General features: G+C 48.4%; 1 protein-coding gene and 1 long non-coding RNA gene across 11 annotated transcripts in view; one reads left to right on the top strand and one right to left on the bottom strand.

Moving 5' to 3' along the window:
- LOC115099724 overlaps positions 1 to 2,668 on the top strand; it is a 31,385-nt gene extending 28,717 nt beyond the window's left edge. For both annotated transcript variants that reach the window (XR_003858869.1, XR_003858868.1), the window contains one exon: positions 2,006 to 2,668. This is a non-coding gene — a long non-coding RNA (uncharacterized LOC115099724). The remainder of the gene's footprint in view (positions 1 to 2,005) is intronic.
- Positions 1 to 21,982, bottom strand: part of SLC44A3 (solute carrier family 44 member 3) — a 275,228-nt gene that overhangs the window by 27,338 nt on the left and 225,908 nt on the right. For all 9 annotated transcript variants that reach the window (XM_029617502.1, XM_029617501.1, XM_029617495.1 and 6 more), the window contains one exon: positions 2,664 to 2,820. In XM_029617502.1, the coding sequence (XP_029473362.1) occupies positions 2,664 to 2,820 (157 nt within the window). The remainder of the gene's footprint in view (positions 1 to 2,663; positions 2,821 to 21,982) is intronic.

Raw genomic sequence — 21,982 nt, 5'->3', positions numbered from 1 at the left:
GATTGGTGATCCAATTGAGGCTTTTGAAAACCTGGAGCTGACTGCACCAAGTAGGTAGAGTCAGTTTTTCTGTGGACTGCTGCAATGGAGCCAGGATGTTCCCAGTTCTTTTTGAGAAGGTCAAGAAGAACTTGATGGATGGGGATGGAGGTGATTTCCTTGGGCGCATCCAGGAATTGAAGCAACTCCATCATCTGATGTCTGTCGTCCTGTTACATTAGTAACTGGAAGGGGACTAATTCAGACATGTCCTTCACAGTTTATGAAAGAAAGGTCCTCTGGAGGAGAATGCTTTCTACTTTCAGTAGGTGAAAGTGGTGAAAGGTAAATCATCTGTGTCTGAAGAATCATCGGTCCAGGTATCATAAGGATCCGACCTGTATCTCTAGGGACTGTAGAGGGACGGAGTAGTTGGATACCTGAAGGTCCCGGTTTAGGCTCCGAAGGCATCGAAGGAATAACCGGAGGCACCGAAGAAGGCAATGAAGGCCCTGGCGCAGGCATCGAGGGCATCTGTGGATGGCTCGATGGCGCAGATGGGGGCATCAATATCAATCTCGATGGCTGAGGCAGTACTCCCGAAGGAGGGATGTGGAACGGGGTTTCTCCTCCCGATGATAAAGTCAACGGGGAAGGTACCGGAGCCATCGGTGACCCAGGATCCACTGGTGGAAAGGCTGCAATAAGTGCTTCCATCCTCGATAGCAGCGGTGCCAATGCAGCTGGAATCGGGTCGGTGCTCGGTTCCACTATCGGTACCGATGTCGGTGCCAGGGGAACCTGGAGTCAATGCATCGCCTTGTCGATGTCCTCCTGAACCATCTGGTACAGTTCTTCTTGGAGACCTGGAGCAAGCAGCTCCGGAACAGAAGAAGGAGGCAGAGGCCTAGCCGGAGGGACCACCATTAAAGGCGGAGTCGCGGCTCCCGATGCCCTGTCGGGTGAGGATTGCCTCTGTGACCCGGTCGCCGAAAAGGTTGGTGCCTTTTCTGGACGGGGTTTCTTCGGCGGTGGCTCGGATGATGGCGAGGTCAATGGCTTCGATGCCTCGATGGTCCGAGACTTTCGGTGCCGATGGCAATGTTTCTCCTTACGATCCCCTCGGTCCTGAGGGGGAGAAGAGGGTGTCGAAGGCTGGGAAGTGATAGACGCCGGGCGGTCACCGGTCAGTGGACGATGCTGGCTCGACGTTGACGGTGCCGGTTCCGATGACGTTGATGCAATGGATGGAGTCGGGGTTTGAGCACGGAAGAGAAGTCCCATCTTCTCCATTCTGGCCTTGCGACCTTTTGGTGTCATTAGGGCCCATTTGGTGCAGGTCAAGACATTGTGCTCTTGTCCAAGACACATTACACAGACTTTATGCGGGTCTGTAATGGACATGGTATGACACCGACAGAACCCCGACACCATGGCGGTATGGTTGACGGCCAGTAGGTTGCGAGGGCCAAACTCGATGGTAATTGACGGAAAACAGGTAAAACCTTACCGGAGTACCACGGACTGAAAAAAGTTAACGGAGGGACCCCTGTGGGGCAATTTAACTTTAAATAATTCCGTGAGGAAAAAAGACTGAAGAGGGACCCCTGCTGGCTGCAGTGTTAGTGCCATGCTGGGCATGCCCAGTAGGGGCCAGTCAAAGTTATAGAAACTTTGACAAAAGTGTTCTGTGATTGGGTTCCAACCTATGATACCCATATGCGAGGACTACCATCCTGCTTGTCCTGTGAGAATGAGGTATTCTTTATAAGTTTTCTTTTTGGAGTTTGCAAATTTCCGTTTTTGTGCCTTTTTTGACATTTAAAAATGGCAACCCTGACCGCCGGTAAGGCTTTTGCCTCCAGATGGCTGAGCAATGTACACAATCGGGAGAGACTTTACAGGTCATTACAAAAGCTCTGCATGGATGACAAATATGTTTTACTCAGTAGTATATAGACCTTTTGGGATATTTCAAGGTGAGCCATTCAATTTATAATTCTATTCATTTTGTATGACCCTTTAGAAACCAGGCATTCGAGTATGGACACAAGATTAATATATACCCCTGAGGAAGGACACCTGTTCTGAAACATTGCAGTGTCTAGGTTCGCATTGCTTTGAAAAGCTGTATTTGTTCCCGGATTGAAGAACAAGCTTGTGTTTCATCTTTTGAATTTGTATGCAAAGAAAAATATTTAAAATAGTTTTTAGGCTCACGATATGGAGATAGAGGTACTCACCAATTGACCAATGATTATACAATTACATGTTACAGGTTTTCAGAAACTTGAAATCTTTCATGTCTGACCCATGCAGTATGAAAATAATTTATATTTAGAGAAGTGAGTTCATTAGTATATCCCATTGTGCTTTAAATTAGATTTCTTGTATAGCAAACATGATCAGCATTACACCCATGCTACTGTCAACAAGGAGCAGCAGGAAGAAGAGTAAATGCCAAACAAGTACATTATTATTTTCATCAGTTTGCCTTGATTCCATATCCTTAAACAGTGAATTGATAATAAATGATTTTGCCAACAATTCAGCTTTACAGGGAATCTCTTTAAATACCTAGGACTGTACGTTGCAATGCCTTATATATCTGCAATGTACATTGCAATGCCCTATATATCTGCCTGTAAATTGTAATGTTTTGTAAGGAAGTGATGTAAACCTACCTTTCCTTTTAGAAGGTTATGCAAATACATGAAAATAATTCTTGGAATTCTTGTCAATGATATTAGGAAGGAACCTTTTATAACTGTCCCCTGGTGATAGCAAAAGAGAATGGATACAGAAGACAGGATCGGGTGACTAGGTGGGTTGTTTTTATCCCTGTGAAGAAAAGTATGGAGAAGGTTATACAAACAGCACATAGTCCTATGAGTTCATCTCTACACTGAAGCTTCATGTAAAAACATGGCTCAAAATTAAATATTGGTTTTGTTTCATGTAATGCCAACAGCATGGCAGGGCTACAGGCCAGAAGAAAATAAGTTCTGAGTATAGAACTAACCTAGGAAGACTTTGGAAACGTATCAGAGATGGGTTTCTTACATAAAACCTCTGCCCCATTCGGCATGTCAGGGATTGGATCCCATGCACGTTGCCCATTAATCACCCAACTCGTAAGGCTGAAATCCAAGTGTACAGTCTGGCTCTGAGTTGAGAATCAGGACCTTTCTAATGCAGGGTGAGGGAAGAACAGAGTTAACACTCTGCTGCCCAATTCCCATTTGGGACACAATTATGTTCTGATCATTGTGGAAGTAAGAGGACTGTCTGTGTCTGGGAGATTTACAGAGGCCGTTAGCCAGCTTCTTCTGTAAACAACAACATCTGAAGCCGCCTGCGATATAAGAAAGCACCAAAAGGCTTCTGACAAATGGGATGTTTGCTCCCCATCTAGGGCAGGAGGAAGCAGTAAACTTCAAGGCAGAAATTTCTTTTTTTTTAATTTAAACTTCAAATTGGGAAAGGTTTGTACTTTATTTAGAGAGTTTAAGAAGACAGGAATGACCAGAGTCACAAAGGCAGCCTTCTTTCTGCAGCACATCAGGATGCTGGTCAAACTCCAGCACCTTTCCCTCAGGCTGCAGGTGAGCGGCTCCTGGGAACTAAAGCTTTAGAACTGCTAGCTTATACAGAAATTTGCAGAATTACTTAAAGGTTTCTCTAGTTCAGTGGGTCACTGGCAGCAACACAGGTTAAGGAGTTGGAGACCATATCCAAGGCTCCCATGCTTTGTGCAGGCAATAGTGGGAAGAGGGTCTCTAGGAAAGACACGTCTCAGCCCAAGGAAGGCATTTTTATAAAAGGGTCACAGTCAAGAGTTATTAATGTGAAACAGAAACTGCGAAAAAAGGTATATTTTTTTTCTAAATTTTTTAATACCTATTTAAAGATTTCAATCTTTTTTAATATATAAATTTATTTAAGAACTTTTATATACCGGCATTAGATAGGCACATCAGGCCGGTTCACATGTTAACAAAAGCAAGGAAAATACATTATAACAAGGGTAAGGGATAGGGTGAAAGAGACTAAGTCAAGGCACGAAAGTACAGAGTTGCAAACAATTTAAATAAATTCAGAGAAACAACTAATAAATTACACAATCCAACAGGGATACACAAGCCTGTATAAATGTGAGGTTGTTAGTCTTGCTGTGACACATTGAAAGGACAGACATTTGTTTACTGTTCTAGAGCATCGGCAGCACTTGGAAGGATCAGAAAATCTCGTTCTTCAAACTACCTACCACTGAGACATATCAAAATAAAAAAAAAAAGACATCTCAGGACTTGAATTACATGTCAATTTATTTTCTGCATATATGATGAAAGAAAAATCTTTAGTATTCGATGCTTTATCGTGACTCATTTTCTGCCGTGGAGCAGCATCAATGTTTGCGCAATCTTAAGCAAGATGATTGTCCCGTTGTGCTCAGACAAGAAAATTATTCCTTACCTGCTAATTTTCGTTCCTGTAGTACCAAGGATCAGTCCAGACAGTGGGTTATGTCCCCCTTCCAGCAGATGGGAGTCAGAGAGAACTTCGAAGTGTGCTTCCTTATAAGGCAGTGCACCCTCTGCTAATCCTCAGTATGGAGTATATCAAAGCAAAGAGGAAAAACAGGATAGATCAAGCAACATAGAACTCAGTAACTAATAACAGTGTGCAATGGGCACAAACTGTGTCAAACAACAAAATTGCAGAATGAACCATTAACCAGCCAAAGGAAAAGGCGCTGAAGAACAATTTGAGCAGAGAGGCAATCCCAAACCCAAACAAACACACTGGACTGATCCTCTACTACAGGAACGAAAATTAGCAGGTAAGGAATACTTTTCTTTTCCCTGTACATACCAGGATCAGTCCAGACAGTGGGAGTACCAAAGCTTCCCTACATAGGGTGGGCCCCGGAAAGCCCTGCTCGAATGACCCAAGAGCCAAAGGAGCCAAAAGTAGACGACTGTATGTGCAGATGATAGTGACGAGCGAAGGTATGTAACGATTTCCAAGTTGCCACACGACATATCTCCTGGGACGAGACCGATTGTATCTCCACCCAGGAAGCAGCTTGAGCTCGAAGAGAATGGGCCTTGACACCCGCCGGAGGCTGTCAACCCACTCCAATGTACGCTGCCGAGATCGTCTTTCAGCCAGCGAGCAATGGTAGTTTGACGCCTTGGCCCCCTTCTTCGGACCATGCCAGAGAACGAAAAGATGGTCCTACAAGCAAAATTCATTAGTGACTTCCAGATAGCTAATGAGGATACGCTTGACATCTAGCTTACGTAGATCCCCCGAAGCGTCTGCTGAGAAGGACGGGAGCTCTACCGTCTGATTCAAGTGGAACTTGGAAACCACCTTGGGTAGAAATGCAGGCACAGTACGCAAGGAAACTCCTGAATCCGTGAAATGGAGGTAGGGCTCTCTGCAATAGAGTGCTTGAAGCTCAGAGATCCTGCGGGCAGAAAAGATAGCTACCAGGAAAATAGTCTTGAGAGTGAGATCCTTGAGGGTCGCAGAACGCATGGGTTCAAAGGGTGGCCCGACCAAGATTCGGAGAACAAGATTGAGACTCCAGGAGGGACACAGGGCATGGACCAGAGGTTTCACGTGCTTCACTCCCCTGAGGAAGCGGACGATATCCGGGTGAGAGGAAAGGGAAGTTCCCCCTCGTTGATGAAGTAGGGAGCCTAGAGCAGAGACCTGCACCCTCAGCAAGTTGTAGGCCAAACCCTTGTCCAGTCCCTGTTGAAGAAAAGAAAGGATCTGAGCCACAGAGGCAGTCCGTGGCGACACAGGTATGGAAGCACACCAGTTCTCAAAAACCTTCCATACCCTGACATGGGAGATGGAGGTAGACGTCTTTCTAGCCTTGAGGAGGGTTGAGATAACGGCTTCTGGGTATCCATGCCATCTCAGCCGGTGCCTCAAAAGCCAGGCCGCAAGACAGAAACGATCGGCCTGGGCGAAAGATACCGGACCCTGACGCAGCAAGCGTAGAAGGTGACCCAGACGAAGAAGTCCATCCACTGCAAGGTTGATCAAGTCGGCAAATCACGGACGACGGGGCCATTCCGGCGCCACCAGTATTATCGAGCTCTGGTGGGGTCTCTATCCTCCGGAGCATTTTGCCCACCAGAGGCCAAGTTGGGAACACGTAGAGGGGAACGTGACTAGGCCAGGGGAGGACTAAGGCATCCACTTCCTCTGCGCCGTGCTCTCTTCTTCGACTGAAGAACCGAGCTGCCTTCGCATTCCGGAAGTTGACCATCAGGTCCAGGTGGGGGGGGTCCCCCATCAGTGGAACAGGAGACTCACCTCCTCCTCGGAGAGTTCCCACTCTCCAGGATCTAGATGTTGCCGACTGAGGAAGTCTGCTTGAACGTTGTCTACTCCTGCGATGTGGGAAGCCGCTAGGCGCGAGAGGTGAGCCTCTGCCCATGCCATCAAACCTGTCTCCTGAGAGACACGCCGGCTCCTCGTGCCCCTTTGGTGATTGATGTAAGCCACAGTGGTTGCATTGTCTGATAGTATTCCGACTGCGCGACAATGGACGAGAGGTAGGAAACATTTCAACGCCAGGTGCACTGCTCTGGTCTCCAAGCGATTGATCGGCCAGGTTGCTTGGAACGGCATCCACTTCCCTTGCGCTGAACTCATCTGACACACCGCTCCCCAGTCAGAGAGACTGGCGTCCGTCGTGACAATTACCCATTCCGGGATGTCCAAAGGAATACCCTGGAGGAGATGATTCAGGTTGAACCACCACGAGAGACTGTCCTTGGCTACCTGCGGGAGAGGGAGGATGGCTTGGAAGTCCCGAGACACCAGCTTCCAGCAGGAGAGCAAGGCGTGTGCTGCAAGGGACGCATATGCGCAAACGCCCAGGGGACCAGATCGATGGTGGAAGCCATGGATCCCAGGACGTGGAGGTAATCCCACGCCGTGGGAAGTGAGAGACCAATGAATTGTTGCATCTGAGCTATGAGCGCATGAGCCCTGTCTGGGAGCAGGGACACTGTGCCCAGCGCTGTCGAAATGCACCCCCAGGAAGTCCAGAGACTGAAATGGAGAAAGGCTGCTCTTGACGAAGTTGACCACCCAACCGAGGGAGAGAAGAAGCGTCAACACCTTGTCGACTGCCCGGTGGCACTGGGCTGAGGACTTTGGCTCATTCGGGCAGTCGTCCAGGTATGGGTGCACCAAGACTCCCTCCCTCCGGAAAGCAGCAGCTACCACTATCATCACCTTCATGAAGGTCCGAGGGGGCGGTCCGCTAGTCCCAAAGGATAGAGCCTGGAACTGGAAATGCTGTCCCAGAATCTTGAACTGCAGAAAACGCTGTTGCGCCTGGAGGATGGGAATAAGAAATTAAGAAATTGCCATGCTGGGTCAGACCAAGGGTCCATCAAGCCCAGCAGCCTGTTTCCAATAGAGGCCAAACCAGGCCACAAGAACCTGGCAATTATCCAAACACTAAGAAGATCCCATGCTACTGATGCAATTAATAGCAGTGGCTATTCCCTAAGTAAACTTGATTAATAGCCGTTAATGGACTTCTCCTCCAAGAACTTATCCAAACCTTTTTTGAATCCAGCTACACTAACTGCACTAACCACATCCTCTGGCAACAAATTCCAGGGCTTTATTGTGCGTTGAGTGAAAAAAAATTTTCTCCGATTAATCTTAAATGTGCAAACTTGCTAACTTCATGGAATGCCCCCTAGGCCTTCTATTATTTGAAAGTGTAAATAACAGAGTCACATCTACTCGTTCAAGACCTCTCATGATCTTAAAGACCTCTATCATATCCCCCCTCAGCCGTCTCTTCTCCAAGCTAAACAGCCCTAACCTCTTCAGCCTTTCCTCATAGGGGAGCTGTTCCATCCCCTTTATCATTTTGGTTGCCCTTCTCTGTACCTTCTCCATCGCAACTATATCTTTTTTGAGATGTGGCGATCAGAACTGTACACAGTATTCAAGGTGAGGTCTCACCATGGAGCGATATTTATTTATTTATTTATTTATTTATTTATTTAATTTCTTTTACTATACCGATGCTCAAGACTAGGTCTTATCGTACCGGTTTACAATGTAACTGAGGGGAAACCAATTAACATCAAGGTAGAAAGTAAAGTTACATTAAACAGGGAGCGTAAAACCTGGGCAATGGAAGACAGTACAGAATTTAAACTAAGAAACAATTAGAGAGAGATAATATATATATATATAATCAACAAAAAACTATAAGATACGTAAACATAGATTTATCCTAGGCAGTTATTAGCATGGTATGTCCAGTGGGAGAGAGGAAAGGGTGAGGTTGGGTGGGGGGGAAGGGTAGAGGGAAAAGAGGGGGGGGGGGTAGGGATTAAGGAGGGGTGGGAGAATGAGAGACAGTGATGGTTGAGGAGATCCTTCAGCGGTAGGGCTTCTGCGAACAGCCAGGTTTTCAATTTCTTTCTGAATGTTGAATGGCATTGTTCTTGGCGTAAGTCTTGGGGAAGTGAATTCCAATGTAGTGGACCTGCTGTTGAAAGAGCACGCTTGTGAATAGAGTTGTGGACAGATGATTTGTTGGGGGGGGGGGGCCTTGAGCGAACCTTTGTAGGCAGTTCTGATCGGTCTTGCGGAAGTATGTAATTCGAGTGGGAAGGTGAGTTGGAGAGTGGATTGCTGGTAGACGGATTTGTGGATGATGGTGAGAGCCTTGAAAAGTATTCTATATTGGATGGGCAGCCAGTGTAGGATTTTTAGGATTGGTGTGATATGGTCCTTGCGACGAGTGTTTGTAAGGATCCTAGCCGCTGCGTTTTGCAGCATCTGAAGAGGTTTTGGTGGACGAAGCGGGGAGGAGACCAAGTAATAGAGCGTTACAATAGTCGATCTTTGAAAACAGTATGGCTTGAAGCACCGAACGGAAATCCTTGAAGTGTAAGAGCGGTCTAAGTTGCTTCAGGACCTGTAGCTTGAAGAAGCATTCTTTGGTTGTGGCGTTAATGAATTTTTTGAAATTCATTCTAGAGTCAAGGGTGGCCCCAAGATCTCTGACCTGGTTTGCTAATGGGGTGCTAGCATTATTTGCGAGGGGGTGGTTGTCACTAGGGGAGATAACCAGTAGTTCCGTTTTGGAAGTATTTAGGACCAGGTTGAGACTAGAGAGCAGAAGGTTGATGGCTTGTAAGCAGTTGTTCCAGAAATTTAGAGTAGAGATGGGGTCCGAGATGGGGATTATGATTTGAACATCGTCCGCGTATATAAAGTGGGTGAGATTGAGACTATTGAGTAGCTGGCATAAAGGGAGTAGATATATATTGAACAGGGTAGGGGAAAGTGACGAACCCTGAGGTACGCCTTGGTTTGATGGAATGGAGTGAGATTCTTTGTCATTTATTTTGACTTTGTAGTGTCTGTTGTTCAGAAAGGATGTGAACCAGAGCAGTGCAGAGCCAGATATGCCTATTTCCATTAAACGGTTTAAGAGGATAGTGTGGTTTACCGTGTCGAACGCGGCAGAGATGTCGAGAAGGGCTAGCAGGTAAGATTGTCCCTTGTCAAGGCCCATCAGGATGTTGTCCGTTAGAGAAAGAAGGAGGGATTCTGTGTTTAGGCGTTTCCTGAATCCGAATTGAGAGGGGTAGAGAATATTGTGGGAGTCAAGGTAGTCTGTGAGTCTGATGTTGACAAGCTTTTCCATTAGCTTGGCTATAAAAGGTAGGTTTGCAATGGGGCGGAAGTTTGCAGGGTTGGCCTGGGTCCAGGTGGGTTTTTTAAGTAAGGGTTTAAGTGAAGCATTTTTAAGGAGTCCGGGACCGATCCTTGATTGAGGAGCAATTTATGATGTCTGCCAGCGGTTTAGCAATGGTGTTAGGGATGGTGAGAAGTAGTTTGGTTGGTATTTGGTCCAATGGATGAGTGGAAGGTTTCATTTTCTTGATTATTGATTCAATTTCCAGGGAGGATGTCTGTTCAAGAATTTCTAGTGACGGTCTGTAGATAGTTGGTGGAGGGTTATTGGTTGCGAGGCTTAATGGTTGCGAAGGGTTTGGGGAAGTGTTAGTTGATGCCAGGGGGGCAAGTAGGTTTTTGATTTTGTTATCAAAAAAGATAGCCAACTCTGTGGATTTGTTCTGGGCTTCTTCTTCTGGGATGGTGAGGGGCATAGGTGTGGTAAGGGCAGCTACATATGAGAACAGAGTTTTTGGGTCATATAAGAAGCCGTGTATTTTTTTGGCGTAGAAATCTCGTTTGGTGCGGGTAATGGATGTCCTATAGTAGCTCATTGCAGTTTTGTATGAAGCAAGTGAGGAAGGGGAGGAATCTTTCCGCCAGCGTTGTTCTTTGTGTTGTAGATCCTGTTTGAGTTTCCTTAGTTCGGTTGAGAACCAGGGTTTCTTGTTCGTGCGGGCTGGGTTGATAACTTTTGTTGTTACAGGGCAAATTCTGTTAGCTACTGAGTGTGTAATAGTTTGCCAGGAGTTCATAGCGGTATCCGCATCTGAGAAGTCCAGTTTAATTAGTTCTTCGGCCAGGCTGTTGTTGAGAGTGTCCATGGGACAGGGTTTCCTGAACTGGATCGAGGATTTAGTAACAATAGGGGTCAATTTTTGTTTTATAGATAATTTTGTAGTTATCATCGAGTGATCTGACCAGGGGATGGGGGTGCAGGAAGGAGGGGTGATGGGCGAGATGGTTTCGTTAGTGAATATTAGGTCAAGCGTGTGGCCTGCCTTGTGTGTGGGATTGTTTATAATTTGTTTGAATCCCATAGCCTGGAGAGAAGAGAGAAGGGCTTCGCAGTTAGAAGATAGGGTAGGGGAGTCAACATGGATGTTGAAATCTCCTAAAATAATTGCTGGTGAGTTAGTGTTGATGTGTTTGGCTATGGTTTCGATGAGTGGAGAAGGGTCGGATTCTAGGAGCCCCGGGGGGGCGTAAATAAGGCAGACTTGAAGCTGGGAGGATTTGAATAGTCCGATTTCTAATTTGGTCGTCGATTTGAAGGCTTGCTGGGACAGTCTCAGTTCTTTTTTTGCTATTAACATTATTCCACCCCCTCTTTTTTTAGGTCTGGGGATAGAGAAGATGTCATATTGTTGTGTTGGCAATTGGTTAATTATGGCGGTGTCTGTGTTTTTTAGCCATGTTTCGGTAATGGCACAGATGTCCGGTTGGGTGTCCAGGAGGTGGTCGTTGAGAGCAAATGAGATTTTTTGAGAGCGACTGCGAGTTGAAAAGGGTTAAGGTGATTAGAGATAATCCTAGGAATTGTGTTAGAGGGGAGATCATGATTGGAATCAGGGATCTCTTTGATCGTAGATTGAGCACGGGGGTATTCGCTCTGTGGGAGAGTAGGTGAGGGATGATCTGAATGGGGAAAGTTTGTAGCATGCTGTCTTTTAAGAAGAAATTGCTGGTGGAGAAGATTGTTGGATGACTACTGGGTGTTGGAGTGGCTTGACGAGTGCTAGATGCTGGAGTGCCTGGACGAATGCTGGATGCTGGAGTGCCTGGACGAATGCTGGATGCTGGAGTGCCTGGACGAATGCTGGATGCTGGAGTGCCTGGACGAATGCTGGAGGCTGGAGTGCCTGGACGAATGCTGGAGGCTGGAGTGCCTGGACGAATGCTGGAGGCTGGAGTGCCTGGACGAGTGCTGGAGGCTGGAGTGCCTGGACGAGTGCTGGATGCTGGAGTGCCTGGACGAATGCTGGATGCTGGAGTGACTGGACGAATGCTGGTTGCTGGAGTGCCTGGACGAATGCTGGAGTGAGTGGACGAATGCTGGATGTTGGAGTGAGTGGACAAATGCTGGTTGCTGGAGTGACTGGACGAATGCTGGAGTGACTGGACGAATGCTGGTTGCTGGAGTGACTGGACGAATGCTGGTTGCTGGAGTGACTGGACGAATGCTGGTTGCTGGAGTGAGTGGACGAATGCTGGTTGCTGGAGTGACTGGACGAATGCTGGATGTTGGAGTGAGTGGAAGCATACTGGATGCTGGAGTGGATGCTTGATTGACTGTACGAATGCTGGAGTATTGTTGAGTGTGGGAGTGGGTGGACGACTGCTAGGGGAGAGCTAAGGTGGATCGCTTGGGAGTAAGAACGGTTGGAGTAATAGAGGGAGGTAGCGAGTGTATCGTCTGGTATAGTCTGGAACCGTGTGCTGAAGCGCACGAAGGAGCGCACAAAGGGGCAGGCCCCTTTGTCGCGCTCCTTAGGCGCGTGACGCCTCGAGCCGTTTCAGCCCTTTAAAGGGCTCTGGGGAGGCGTCAGGGTTTCCGGGGAGGGCTTACCGGTGGCTGCTTCCTTCTGCCGTCGATTTTGACGCCGCTGGGCATTATGACATTTTCCGTTTTATTAACCATTCCCTTCCTAATAATTCCTAACATTCTGTTTGCTTTTTTTGACTGCTGCAGAACACTGAGCCGACGATTTTAAAGTATTATCCACTATGATGTCTAGATCTTTTTCCTGGGTGGTAGCTCCTAATATGGAACCTAACATCATGTAACTACAGCAAAGGTTATTTTTCCCTATATGCAACACCATGCACTTGTCCACATTAAATTTCATCTGCCATTTGGATGCCCAATCTTCCAGTCTTGCAAGGTCCTCCTGTAATGTATCACAGTCTGCTTGTGATTTAACTACTCTGAATAATTTTGTATCATCCGCAAATTTGATAACCTCATTAATCGTATTCCTTTCCAGATCGTTTATATATATATATATATATATAGGGGTGGATTTTAAATGCCCTGCACGCGTAAATCCGGCCAGATTTGCGAGCGCAGGGCCCTCGCGCGCCGGTGCGCCTATTTTGCATAGGCCGCTGGTGCGCGCAGAGCACCAGGACGCGCGTAAGTCCCGGGGCTTTCTAAAGGGGGCGTGTCTAAAATGATGTGACGTTTCGGGGGTGGGCCCGGGGGCATGGCGCCGGCCCGGGGGCGTGGTCGAGGCCTCCGGACCAGCCCCCGGGTCGGGTGATGGCGCACCAGCGGGCTGCTTTTAGCAGGCGTAAATCATGCAACAACGGTAAAAGGGGGGGGGGGGGGGTTAGATAGGGCCGGTGGGGTGGGTTAGGTAGGGAAGGGAGGAGAGGAAAGTGGGGGGAGGGCGAAGGAAAGTTCCCTCCGAGGCCGCTTCGAAGTCGGAGCGGCCTCGGAGGGAACAGGCAGCGCTCGCTGGGCTCGGCACGCGCAGGTGGCACAAATGTGCACCCCGTTGCGCGCGCCGACCCTTGATTTTATAAGATACGCGCGTATCTTATAAAATTCAGCGTACTTTTGTTCGCGCCTGGTGCGCGAACAAAAGTACGCAATTGCGCAAATTTAGAAAATCTACCCCATATTGAAAAGCACCGGTCCATAAGCTCATAGCTCAGATGCGACAATTCATTGGTCTTTCACTTCCCACGGTGTAGGATTACCTCCATAAGCTTCCGTCAGATCCAGGGAGGCCAAAAATTCTCCGGTGTGCACCGCCACATTCACGGAGCGCAAGGTTTCCATCTGAAAGTGGGGAATCTTGAGGGCCCTGTTGACCATCTTGAGATCCAAGATTGGGTGGAAGGAACCTTCCTTCTTGGGGACTACGAAGTATACCAAATAACGTCCCTATCCTACTTCCGGGGGGGGGGGGGCACTGGACGAATCGCTCAGAGAGCCAGGAGCCTGTCGAGTGCCTGCCAGACTATGAGTTGTTTCTGGACTGGGCCACATGGGGAGAAGTGGAACCTGTCTCTTAGCGGCCAAGCAAATTCTAACGCGTGGCCATGTCTTAGAATATCCAGGACCTACTGATCCGACGTAATGTTGACCCATTCCTTGTAGAAAAGGGAGAGACGTTCCCCTATCCTGGGGATCGGGGAGTGGGCTGAGCTTCATTGTGAAGACTTGGAGGACGTCCCTTGTGCCGGACCAGTCCGGGGCTGTCTTCAGGCTCGAAATGACTGAGTCCAGGATTGAGAACGTGAGGACGGCTGATGAGGAGCTGCAGTCCTTGCATGGCGGAAACGTCGTTGATTCCTGAATCGGCTTCTGGTGGAATTGAACGACCTAGACGATCGAGGGCGATCCTCTGGCAGTTTGTGTACCTTATTCTCTCCGAGGGACTTGATAATCTGGTCCAGATCCTCCCCATATAGTAGCTTCCCCTTGAAGGGCAGGGATCCCAACTGCGACTTGGAAGAAGAATCCGCTGACCAGTTGAGGAGCCAGAGGAGGCGTCTAGCCGAGATTGCAGAGACCATAGATCTGGCCAAGACTCGGCGTATGTCATATAGAGTGTCTGCTCCATACGCTATGACAGCCTCCAGGTGGTCTGCCTGACGTGCTTCCTCCGGAGGCAACTCCTGGGAGCTGAGCAGCTGTTGAATCCAGCGGAGGACTGCCTGCTGAGCGAAGGAACTACAAATGGCCGCCCGGACCCCCAGGGCGGACACCTCGAAGACTCTCTTAAGATAAACTTCCAGCTTCGATCCTGAAGATCTCGCATGGCTGCAACATCCATTATGGGAATGGTAGTTCTCTTCGTCACCGCTGAGACTGCAAATCTACTTTGGGAACCTTAAGGAGCTCCAGGAAGTCATCTGGGAGCGGGTTATAGCTTTTCCATGGCTCTGAACAACCTTGAGGGAGGCCTCTGGAGAATCCCATTCCTTGGATAACAGTTGAAGGAAAGTGGGATGGGAAGAGAAGGACCTACACGGCAGACGTAGCCCAGCTAGGAGGGGGTCCACTTTCTTTGCTGGTGGATTAGGCTCAGGCGGGTCCTGAGGGGCCTCAATGGTCCAATTCCTGTAGGATATGTGGAATGAGGGGGTCCAGCTCGTCCCTCTGGAAGATCCGCAGGAATCTAGGATCATCCCCTTCCAATTGAGCAGTAGCTGAGGATTCAACCAGGTCCGGGTCCTGCTGAGGAACCAACCCCCCTCCCCCGCAGAGGGGTGTACCAAACGGACCCGCGGTGTGCTTGTGGGGGCGGAGGCACCCCTGTTCCCAGGACCGCTGGCCCTTGGACACTCCCCACAGTCTGGGCACTCCCCAAGACCCTGGTAGAATCAGCCATTCTAGGTACCTTGGGAGGGGGAGGCCCCGTCAGAAATTCCTGGTGCTGACCCATCCTGGCCAGGTAAGTGTTGTGAAGAAGTAGAACAAAGTCCGTGGAAAACAGAGGTGGCCCAATGGAGGGAGAGTAGGAGGAAAAGGCTCCAGAGGAAGGACGGGTGTCAAAACCGGCGGCTGAGATGAAAAAGGTGCATCCTAATCTTCTCCTGTAAGCGCAGGGGCAGCCAAGTCTGGAGACAAAATGGCCACCGTTCCCGCGCTCAGGAACAAGAAACACCTGTCCTCAAAAACCCAGAGGGTGGGAATTTGGGATCCTGGACAAATTAACAAGCGAATCCCCATTCCTAGTAACATAGTAAATGACGGCAGATAAAGACCAAAATGGCCCATCCAGTCTGCCCACCAAGATGTTTGGAGCTGTAACTGCTGCTCTATGAAGCTTACCCCATACACTAAAATTACCCGGGGCTTTATTTACATCCTTTTGCCGTTAAGGATTTTCTGTGTTTATCCCACACCCTCTCTTAAATTCCATCACTTTTTCTGTCTTCACCACCTCCTCCAGGAGGGATTCCAGGCATCCACTACTCTTTATATGAAAAATATTTCATGACGTTGCTCCTGAATCTACCCTCCCATTCCCCAGAGTTTTATATGATGACCCCTAATTCTACAGCTTTCTTTCCATTGGAAAAGGTGGTTTCTTGTGCATTTTTAATAGCTATCAAGTATTTAAAAGCCTGTATCACATTCCACTGTCTCTCCTCTCCTTTAGAGTATACATATTTTCTCTAGGTCCTCAAGTCTCATTTGTCTTTTGGTGCTGCCCCTGCAGCATTTTGATTGCCCCTTTTCTGGACATCTTCTGTTGAGAAATTACTACTTACCTGATGATTTCCTTTTCCTTAAGGTGGATAGATGGATTCAAGGCCAGTAGGTTATGCACCTCTACCAGCAGATGGAGCAAACGGATGTCACAGTATATATACTCCTGCAGTGACATCAGCCTGCCAGTATTTTCTTCAAAAGCAACTGTGGACAGACTAGCAAAGCACTTGAATAAAAAAGGCAACCATTTCTATAGTCAACCAACAAACACTGAACTCAGGTGAGAATGTATGAATACTAGTCTAGGGACTGGTTGAACACACAGCCACATAAAAGGACCATAACACAATCATTTACCAGCCAAAGTGGGAAGCTGAATTCATCTATCCACCTTAAGGAAAAGGAATCAGCTAAATAGTAATTTCTCATTTCCTAGCATATGGATAGATGGATTCAGGACCAGTGGGATGTACCCAAGCTACTCCCGAATAGAGTGGGAGGCTGCCCGCGGTCCAGTCAAGACCACATGTGCCAAGGCTTCATCCTCCCAGGCCTGCACATCCAGAACCTTGGTGAACACTCTTGGGGCCGTCGCTAACCTGAACGGAAGGGCACAAAACTGGAAATGGTCCCCTAACACCATGAACCTCAGGTATCTCTGATGATGCTCCCGGATTCCAATGTGGAGATACGCCTCGGTTAGATCCAAAGAAGCCAAAAATTCTCCCTTGTGGACGGCCGCAATAACAGACCGTAGCGTCTCCATGCGAAAACGAGGAACGCATAAGGCCCTGTTGACCCGCTTTTTAAATCCAAGATCGGTCTGAACGTGCCCTCCTTCTTTGGAACCACGAAGTATATGGAATACCGGCCAGTCCAACGTTCGCCCCCAGTGTCCTCAACCGGTCAACCGGTCCAAAGTTTGTGCAATAACTAGCTGCTTTTCCGGAGGACCAAATGGCGACGCCAGAAAAAGATCCCGGAGCGGACGAGCAAAATCCAACACGAAACCGTGACTTACCACGTCGAGGACCCACTGGTCTGAGGTTATCTTGACCCATTCCTCCCAAAACAGGGACAACCGACCCCCGATGCGCGGAATGGAGAAGTGGGTCTGCGTGCCTTCATTGTGTAGCTTTGTTGGGGGTAAAGGCCTGCGAGGATCCTGACCGCTGAGGCCGCCTGCCACAAAAGGAAGGAGTCCAAGATTGTGCCCTCGACGCTTGCTGTCTCTGGGGAAAGGAAGCACCCCTCCGAATACGGAACCAGCGCTGACCCCAAAACCGAGCCCTGGAACTCCCGAAGGATCGAGACTGACGGGGCTTATCCTCAGGCAACTTATAAACCTTATTGTCCCCCAAGTCCTTGATGAGTTGATCCAGCTCATCTTCAAACAACAACTTCCCCCTGAAAGGAAAGGAAACTAATGTGACTTAGAGGAAGCATCTGCCGACCAGCGATGGAGCCAAAGCAGCCGCGTGGCGGAAACTGCAGAAGACATAGTGCGAGCAGAGGTCGGCAGTAAATCATATAAAGCATCCGCTGTGTAGGCGACCGCAGCCTCCACAGAGTTGGCCTGTTCCGCTTCGTCTGGCGGAAGCTCCTGTGCTGTAAGCAGTTGTTAACCCAAGGAAGAGTGGCCCTCTGCACGAGACTGTTACAAGCCACCGCCCAGACCCCTAATGCCGCAACCTCAAAGATGCGCTTCAATAAGATCTCCAACTTCTGGTCCTGGAGATCCTTCAATGCTATCCCCCCCCGTGACGGGGATGGTAGTATGCTTAATCACGGCTGTGACCGCCGAATCCACTGAGGGGGTCTTGAGAAGTTCCAAGGACTCCGGCAGGGGATACAACTTGTCCATAGCCCTGCTAACCCGCAAGGAGGCTTCTGGAAGATCCCATTCCTTAGACACAATCTGGAACACTTTGGGATGGAAGGGAAAGGTTTGTGGGGGGGGGGGGGGGCCCGCGGACCCGCCATAGCTACATCCCCCGTGGAAGTGTCAGCTTCCTGGTGCGGTGCCGGGATGTCCAACTCCTTCACAACACGAAGGATTAAAATGTTTAGCTCGTCTTTACCAAACAAGCTGAGCACCTGGGGGTCATCCCCTTCAACAGACCCCTGACCGTCAGCAACGTCCGCTCCTGGTGCATCCGGAGCGAGATCCAGGGCTTCCGGCACCCCCTACGAACGAGGACAATGAGCCCCGGCTTTCCCCTGATCCAGAACTGCCTTGGGGATCTTTGGTGGAGAGGGACCCTCCGCCTCCCAACCTGCTTCTGCCTCCAAAAATGCTTTGTGCAGCAACAGAACAAACTTTGAGGAGAAAGGCACTGACCTCTCAAATGCTTCCCCTGTGGGCCGGTAGGGAGGGGGGGCCCGATGAGCTTCCGAATCAGGCGTGCTCTGCGGGCTGAAGGAGGAGGGGAGTCTTCCTCCTCCACTGATTCCTCTGCCTGCCGCGTGCTAAAAATGGCCGCCGGCTCCCTATCTATGGGAGGTGGGGCCGAAGACCGGGACCCAGGCACTCTCCTTTGCTGCGCTGAAGAGGGAAGAGAAGAAACGCTGCGGGCAGCGCTCGGCTCCCGAGAGGGTCCCTTGCCCCCAGGAAGACATTGGGAGCAGAGACCCTCGAGAGAGAGTCGCGCCCCCGCCCCGCAGGCCGTGCAGGCAGAAGATCACGGCATGAAGAGGCCGTCAGTCTGCAGCAAGAAAAAAAAAAAAGCGCGCCAAAAGTAAGTAACTGTCTCAAGCTAGCAACACGCCGGGTGAACCAGCCACCCCCTCCAGTCCCAGGTATAAAGGACGGTAGGCCGGGGCTGTAAGACCAAGAGCACTGCCTGCCACCAACAGGTCTTAAGTGGCTCCCAAAATTAGATAACTGTCTTTTCTTTTGCTTTTTAATAATCACACACCAGAACTGCTAACTCCAAGCCCTCTTCAGAGATAAACTCTGCAATGCAACCACTGTGGGGGGAGGGTGACCAGCCCACCGGTAAGCTCTCCCCCTGGACCTACTGGGACACACTAGCTCTGGGAAAAAAGTCTGAGGGCAGTGCCCTCGATGCCTGCCTGAAAACCTGCCTTCACGCTGCGCGGGAAAAACAAGAGAATTAACTAACCATACAGATTTCTTTTTTTTTTTTTTTTACACATAAACAAAGAAGTAAAGAAACTAGTTGATCTTGTCAGGGTAACATTAACTAAAAGAAACCTGGAAAATCCCAGAAGAAATGCTAGAAATACCAGGACCGCAGGTTATGCCTCTCAATCTGCTGGAGTCAGAGAAAATACTGAGGGATCGCAGGTGGCACTCCGGTATATCTAGGGGGTGCTTTTCAGCTTTCTCTGACTCCATCTGCTGGAGGGGAGGCATAACCCTAGCAGTCTGGACTGATCCTGGTACGTACAGGGAACTGAGTGTTTGTATTTAATACAAACTGTATTGAAAAAAAAAAACAAAAAAAAACCAACCCAAAAATAGCCAGAAACTAGAAATAAGCTAGGAGCAGTGTATACCTAGTAAAAAAGTTGAATAGTTCAGCTCAGTTACTCACCTTGGAAAGGTGTTGAGGTAGTGTGATTGGGTTTGAATAGGGACCAACATTTGTTAATCAAGAGAGCAGTGAGTCATTCTGGCTGTATTTCCCAACCCTCCCACCCCTCGCCCAACCACCCCTAGCTCATTCCTTAATTTATAGGCAGGTGCCACTTTCACAAAAAAAAAATCAACAAAAACTTTATTGAGAATTCGATCAGACCCCGGTAGGCCACTACCAGACACATAGTGAATTCACTAATACATTTAAAGGACGTTGGACCCATTCCTACTCCCATAGCAACCCAAAATTTAACTAGGAACTGATCAAAATTGAGATGAAGGCAGCACTCCAGCAGCAAGAGGGGGGCTTCCCAGTCTTTTGCATAGAGTGTCACATGTATGATTTTTTACCCGCAGGTGAGAAGTTGTACATGTGCATGCGATGCAAAGAGCTCCTGGCTCTCAGAGAACGAGTCCGATCTCTGGAGGCTAGAGTGGCAGACCTGGAGGAGCTAAGGCAGACAGAGAGGTATATAGATAAGACCTTCAGGGACATAGTCAAGTCCCAACTTCAGACTGGCAGCCCTGGTGCTGCCTTGGAGGAAGGTCTCATGATGGGAGAGCACCAACCAGGTGCAGCAGGAAAGGATCCTGTAGCAAGGACCTGCTCTCCAGGTGATGCATTGTCCTTTCGCACTGAGGATATCTCCCCAAGGCCTACTGCCCAGGAGGGAAGGGTTAGGTCGGCCGTCATAGTTGGTGAGTCGATTATTAGGAATGTAGATAGCTGGGTGGCTGGTGGGCATGAGGATCGCCTGGTAACATGCCTACCTGGGGCGAAGGTGGTGGACCTCACGCGTCACCTAGATAGGATTTTAGACAGTGCTGGGGAGGAGCCGGCTGTCGTGGTACATGTGGGCACCACGACATAGGAAAATGTGGGAGGGAGGTTCTGGAAGCCAAATTTAGGCTCTTAGGTAGAAAGCTTAAATCCAGAACCTCCAGGGTAGCATTCTCTGAAATGCTCCCTGTTCCATGCGCAGGTCACCAGAGGCAGGCAGAGCTCCGGAGTCTCAATGCGTGGATGAGACTATGGTGCAAGGAAATTGGATTCAGTTTTGATAGGAACTGGGGAACCTTTTGGAGAAGGGTGAGTCTCTTCCGAAGGGAGAATTTGAAAAGAAGTTGGCTGTAGAGGCAAAAACTCACAGTAAAAACTTTTTAAAATATATCCGAAGCAGAAAGCCTGTTAGGGAGTCAGTTGGACCGTTAGATGATCGAGGGGTTAAAGGGGCACTTAGAGAAGATAAGGCCATCGCGGAAAGATTAAATGATTTCTTTGCTTCGGTGTTTACTGAAGAGGATGTTGGGCAGGTACCCGTAATGGAGAAGGTTTTCAAGGGTAATGATTCAGATGGACTGAATCAAATCACGGTGAACCTAGAAGATGTGGTAGGCCTGATTGACAAACTGAAGAGTAGTAAATCACCTGGACCGGATGGTATACACCCCAGAGTTCTGAAGGAACTAAAAAATGAAATTTCAGATCTATTAGTAAAAATTTGTAACTTATCATTAAAATCATCCATTGTACCTGAAGACTGGAGGATAGCAAATATAACCCCAATATTTAAAAAGGGCTCCAGGGGCGATCCGGGAAACTACAGACCGGTTAGCCTGACTTCAGTGCCAGGAAAAATAGTGGAAAGTGTTCTAAACATCAAAATCACAGAACATATAGAAAGACATGGTTAATGGAACAAAGTCAACATGGCTTTACCCAGGGCAAGTCTTGCCTCACAAATCTACTTCACTTTTTTGAAGGAGTTAATAAACATGTGGATAAAGGTGAACCGGTAGATATAGTATACTTGGATTTTCAGAAGGCGTTTGACAAAGTTCCTCATGAGAGGCTTCTAGTAAAAGTAAAAAGTCATGGGATAGGTGGCGATGCCCTTTCGTGGATTGCAAACTGGCTAAAAGACAGGAAACAGAGAGTAGGATTAAATGGGCAATTTTCTCAGTGGAAGGGAGTGGACAGTGGAGTGCCTCAGGGATCTGTATTGGGACCCTTACTTTTCAATATATTTATAAATGATCTGGAAAGAAATACGACGAGTGAGATAATCAAATTTGCAGATGACACAAAATTGTTCAGAGTAGTTAAATCACAAGCAGATTGTGATAAATTGCAGGAAGACTTTGTGAGACTGGAAAATTGGGCATCCAAATGGCAGATGAAATTTAATGTGGATAAGTGCAAGGTGATGCATATAGGGAAAAATAACCCATGCTATAATTACACAATGTTGGGTTCCATATTAGGTGCTACAACCCAAGAAAGAGAGCTAGGTGTCATAGTGGATAACACATTGAAATCATCGGTACAGTGTGCTGCGGCAGTCAAAAAAGCAAACAGAATGTTGGGAATTATTAGAAAGGGAATGGTGAATAAAACGGAAAATGTCATAATGCCTCTGTATCACTCCATGGTGAGACCGCACCTTGAATACTGTGTACAATTCTGGTCGCCGCAT

This window comes from Rhinatrema bivittatum, chromosome 10 (assembly GCF_901001135.1).
Source record: "Rhinatrema bivittatum chromosome 10, aRhiBiv1.1, whole genome shotgun sequence".
NCBI lineage: Eukaryota > Metazoa > Chordata > Amphibia > Gymnophiona > Rhinatrematidae > Rhinatrema > Rhinatrema bivittatum.
The sequence above is the reverse complement of the archived record's forward strand: the minus strand, read 5'-3'. Positions and strand labels throughout refer to the sequence as shown.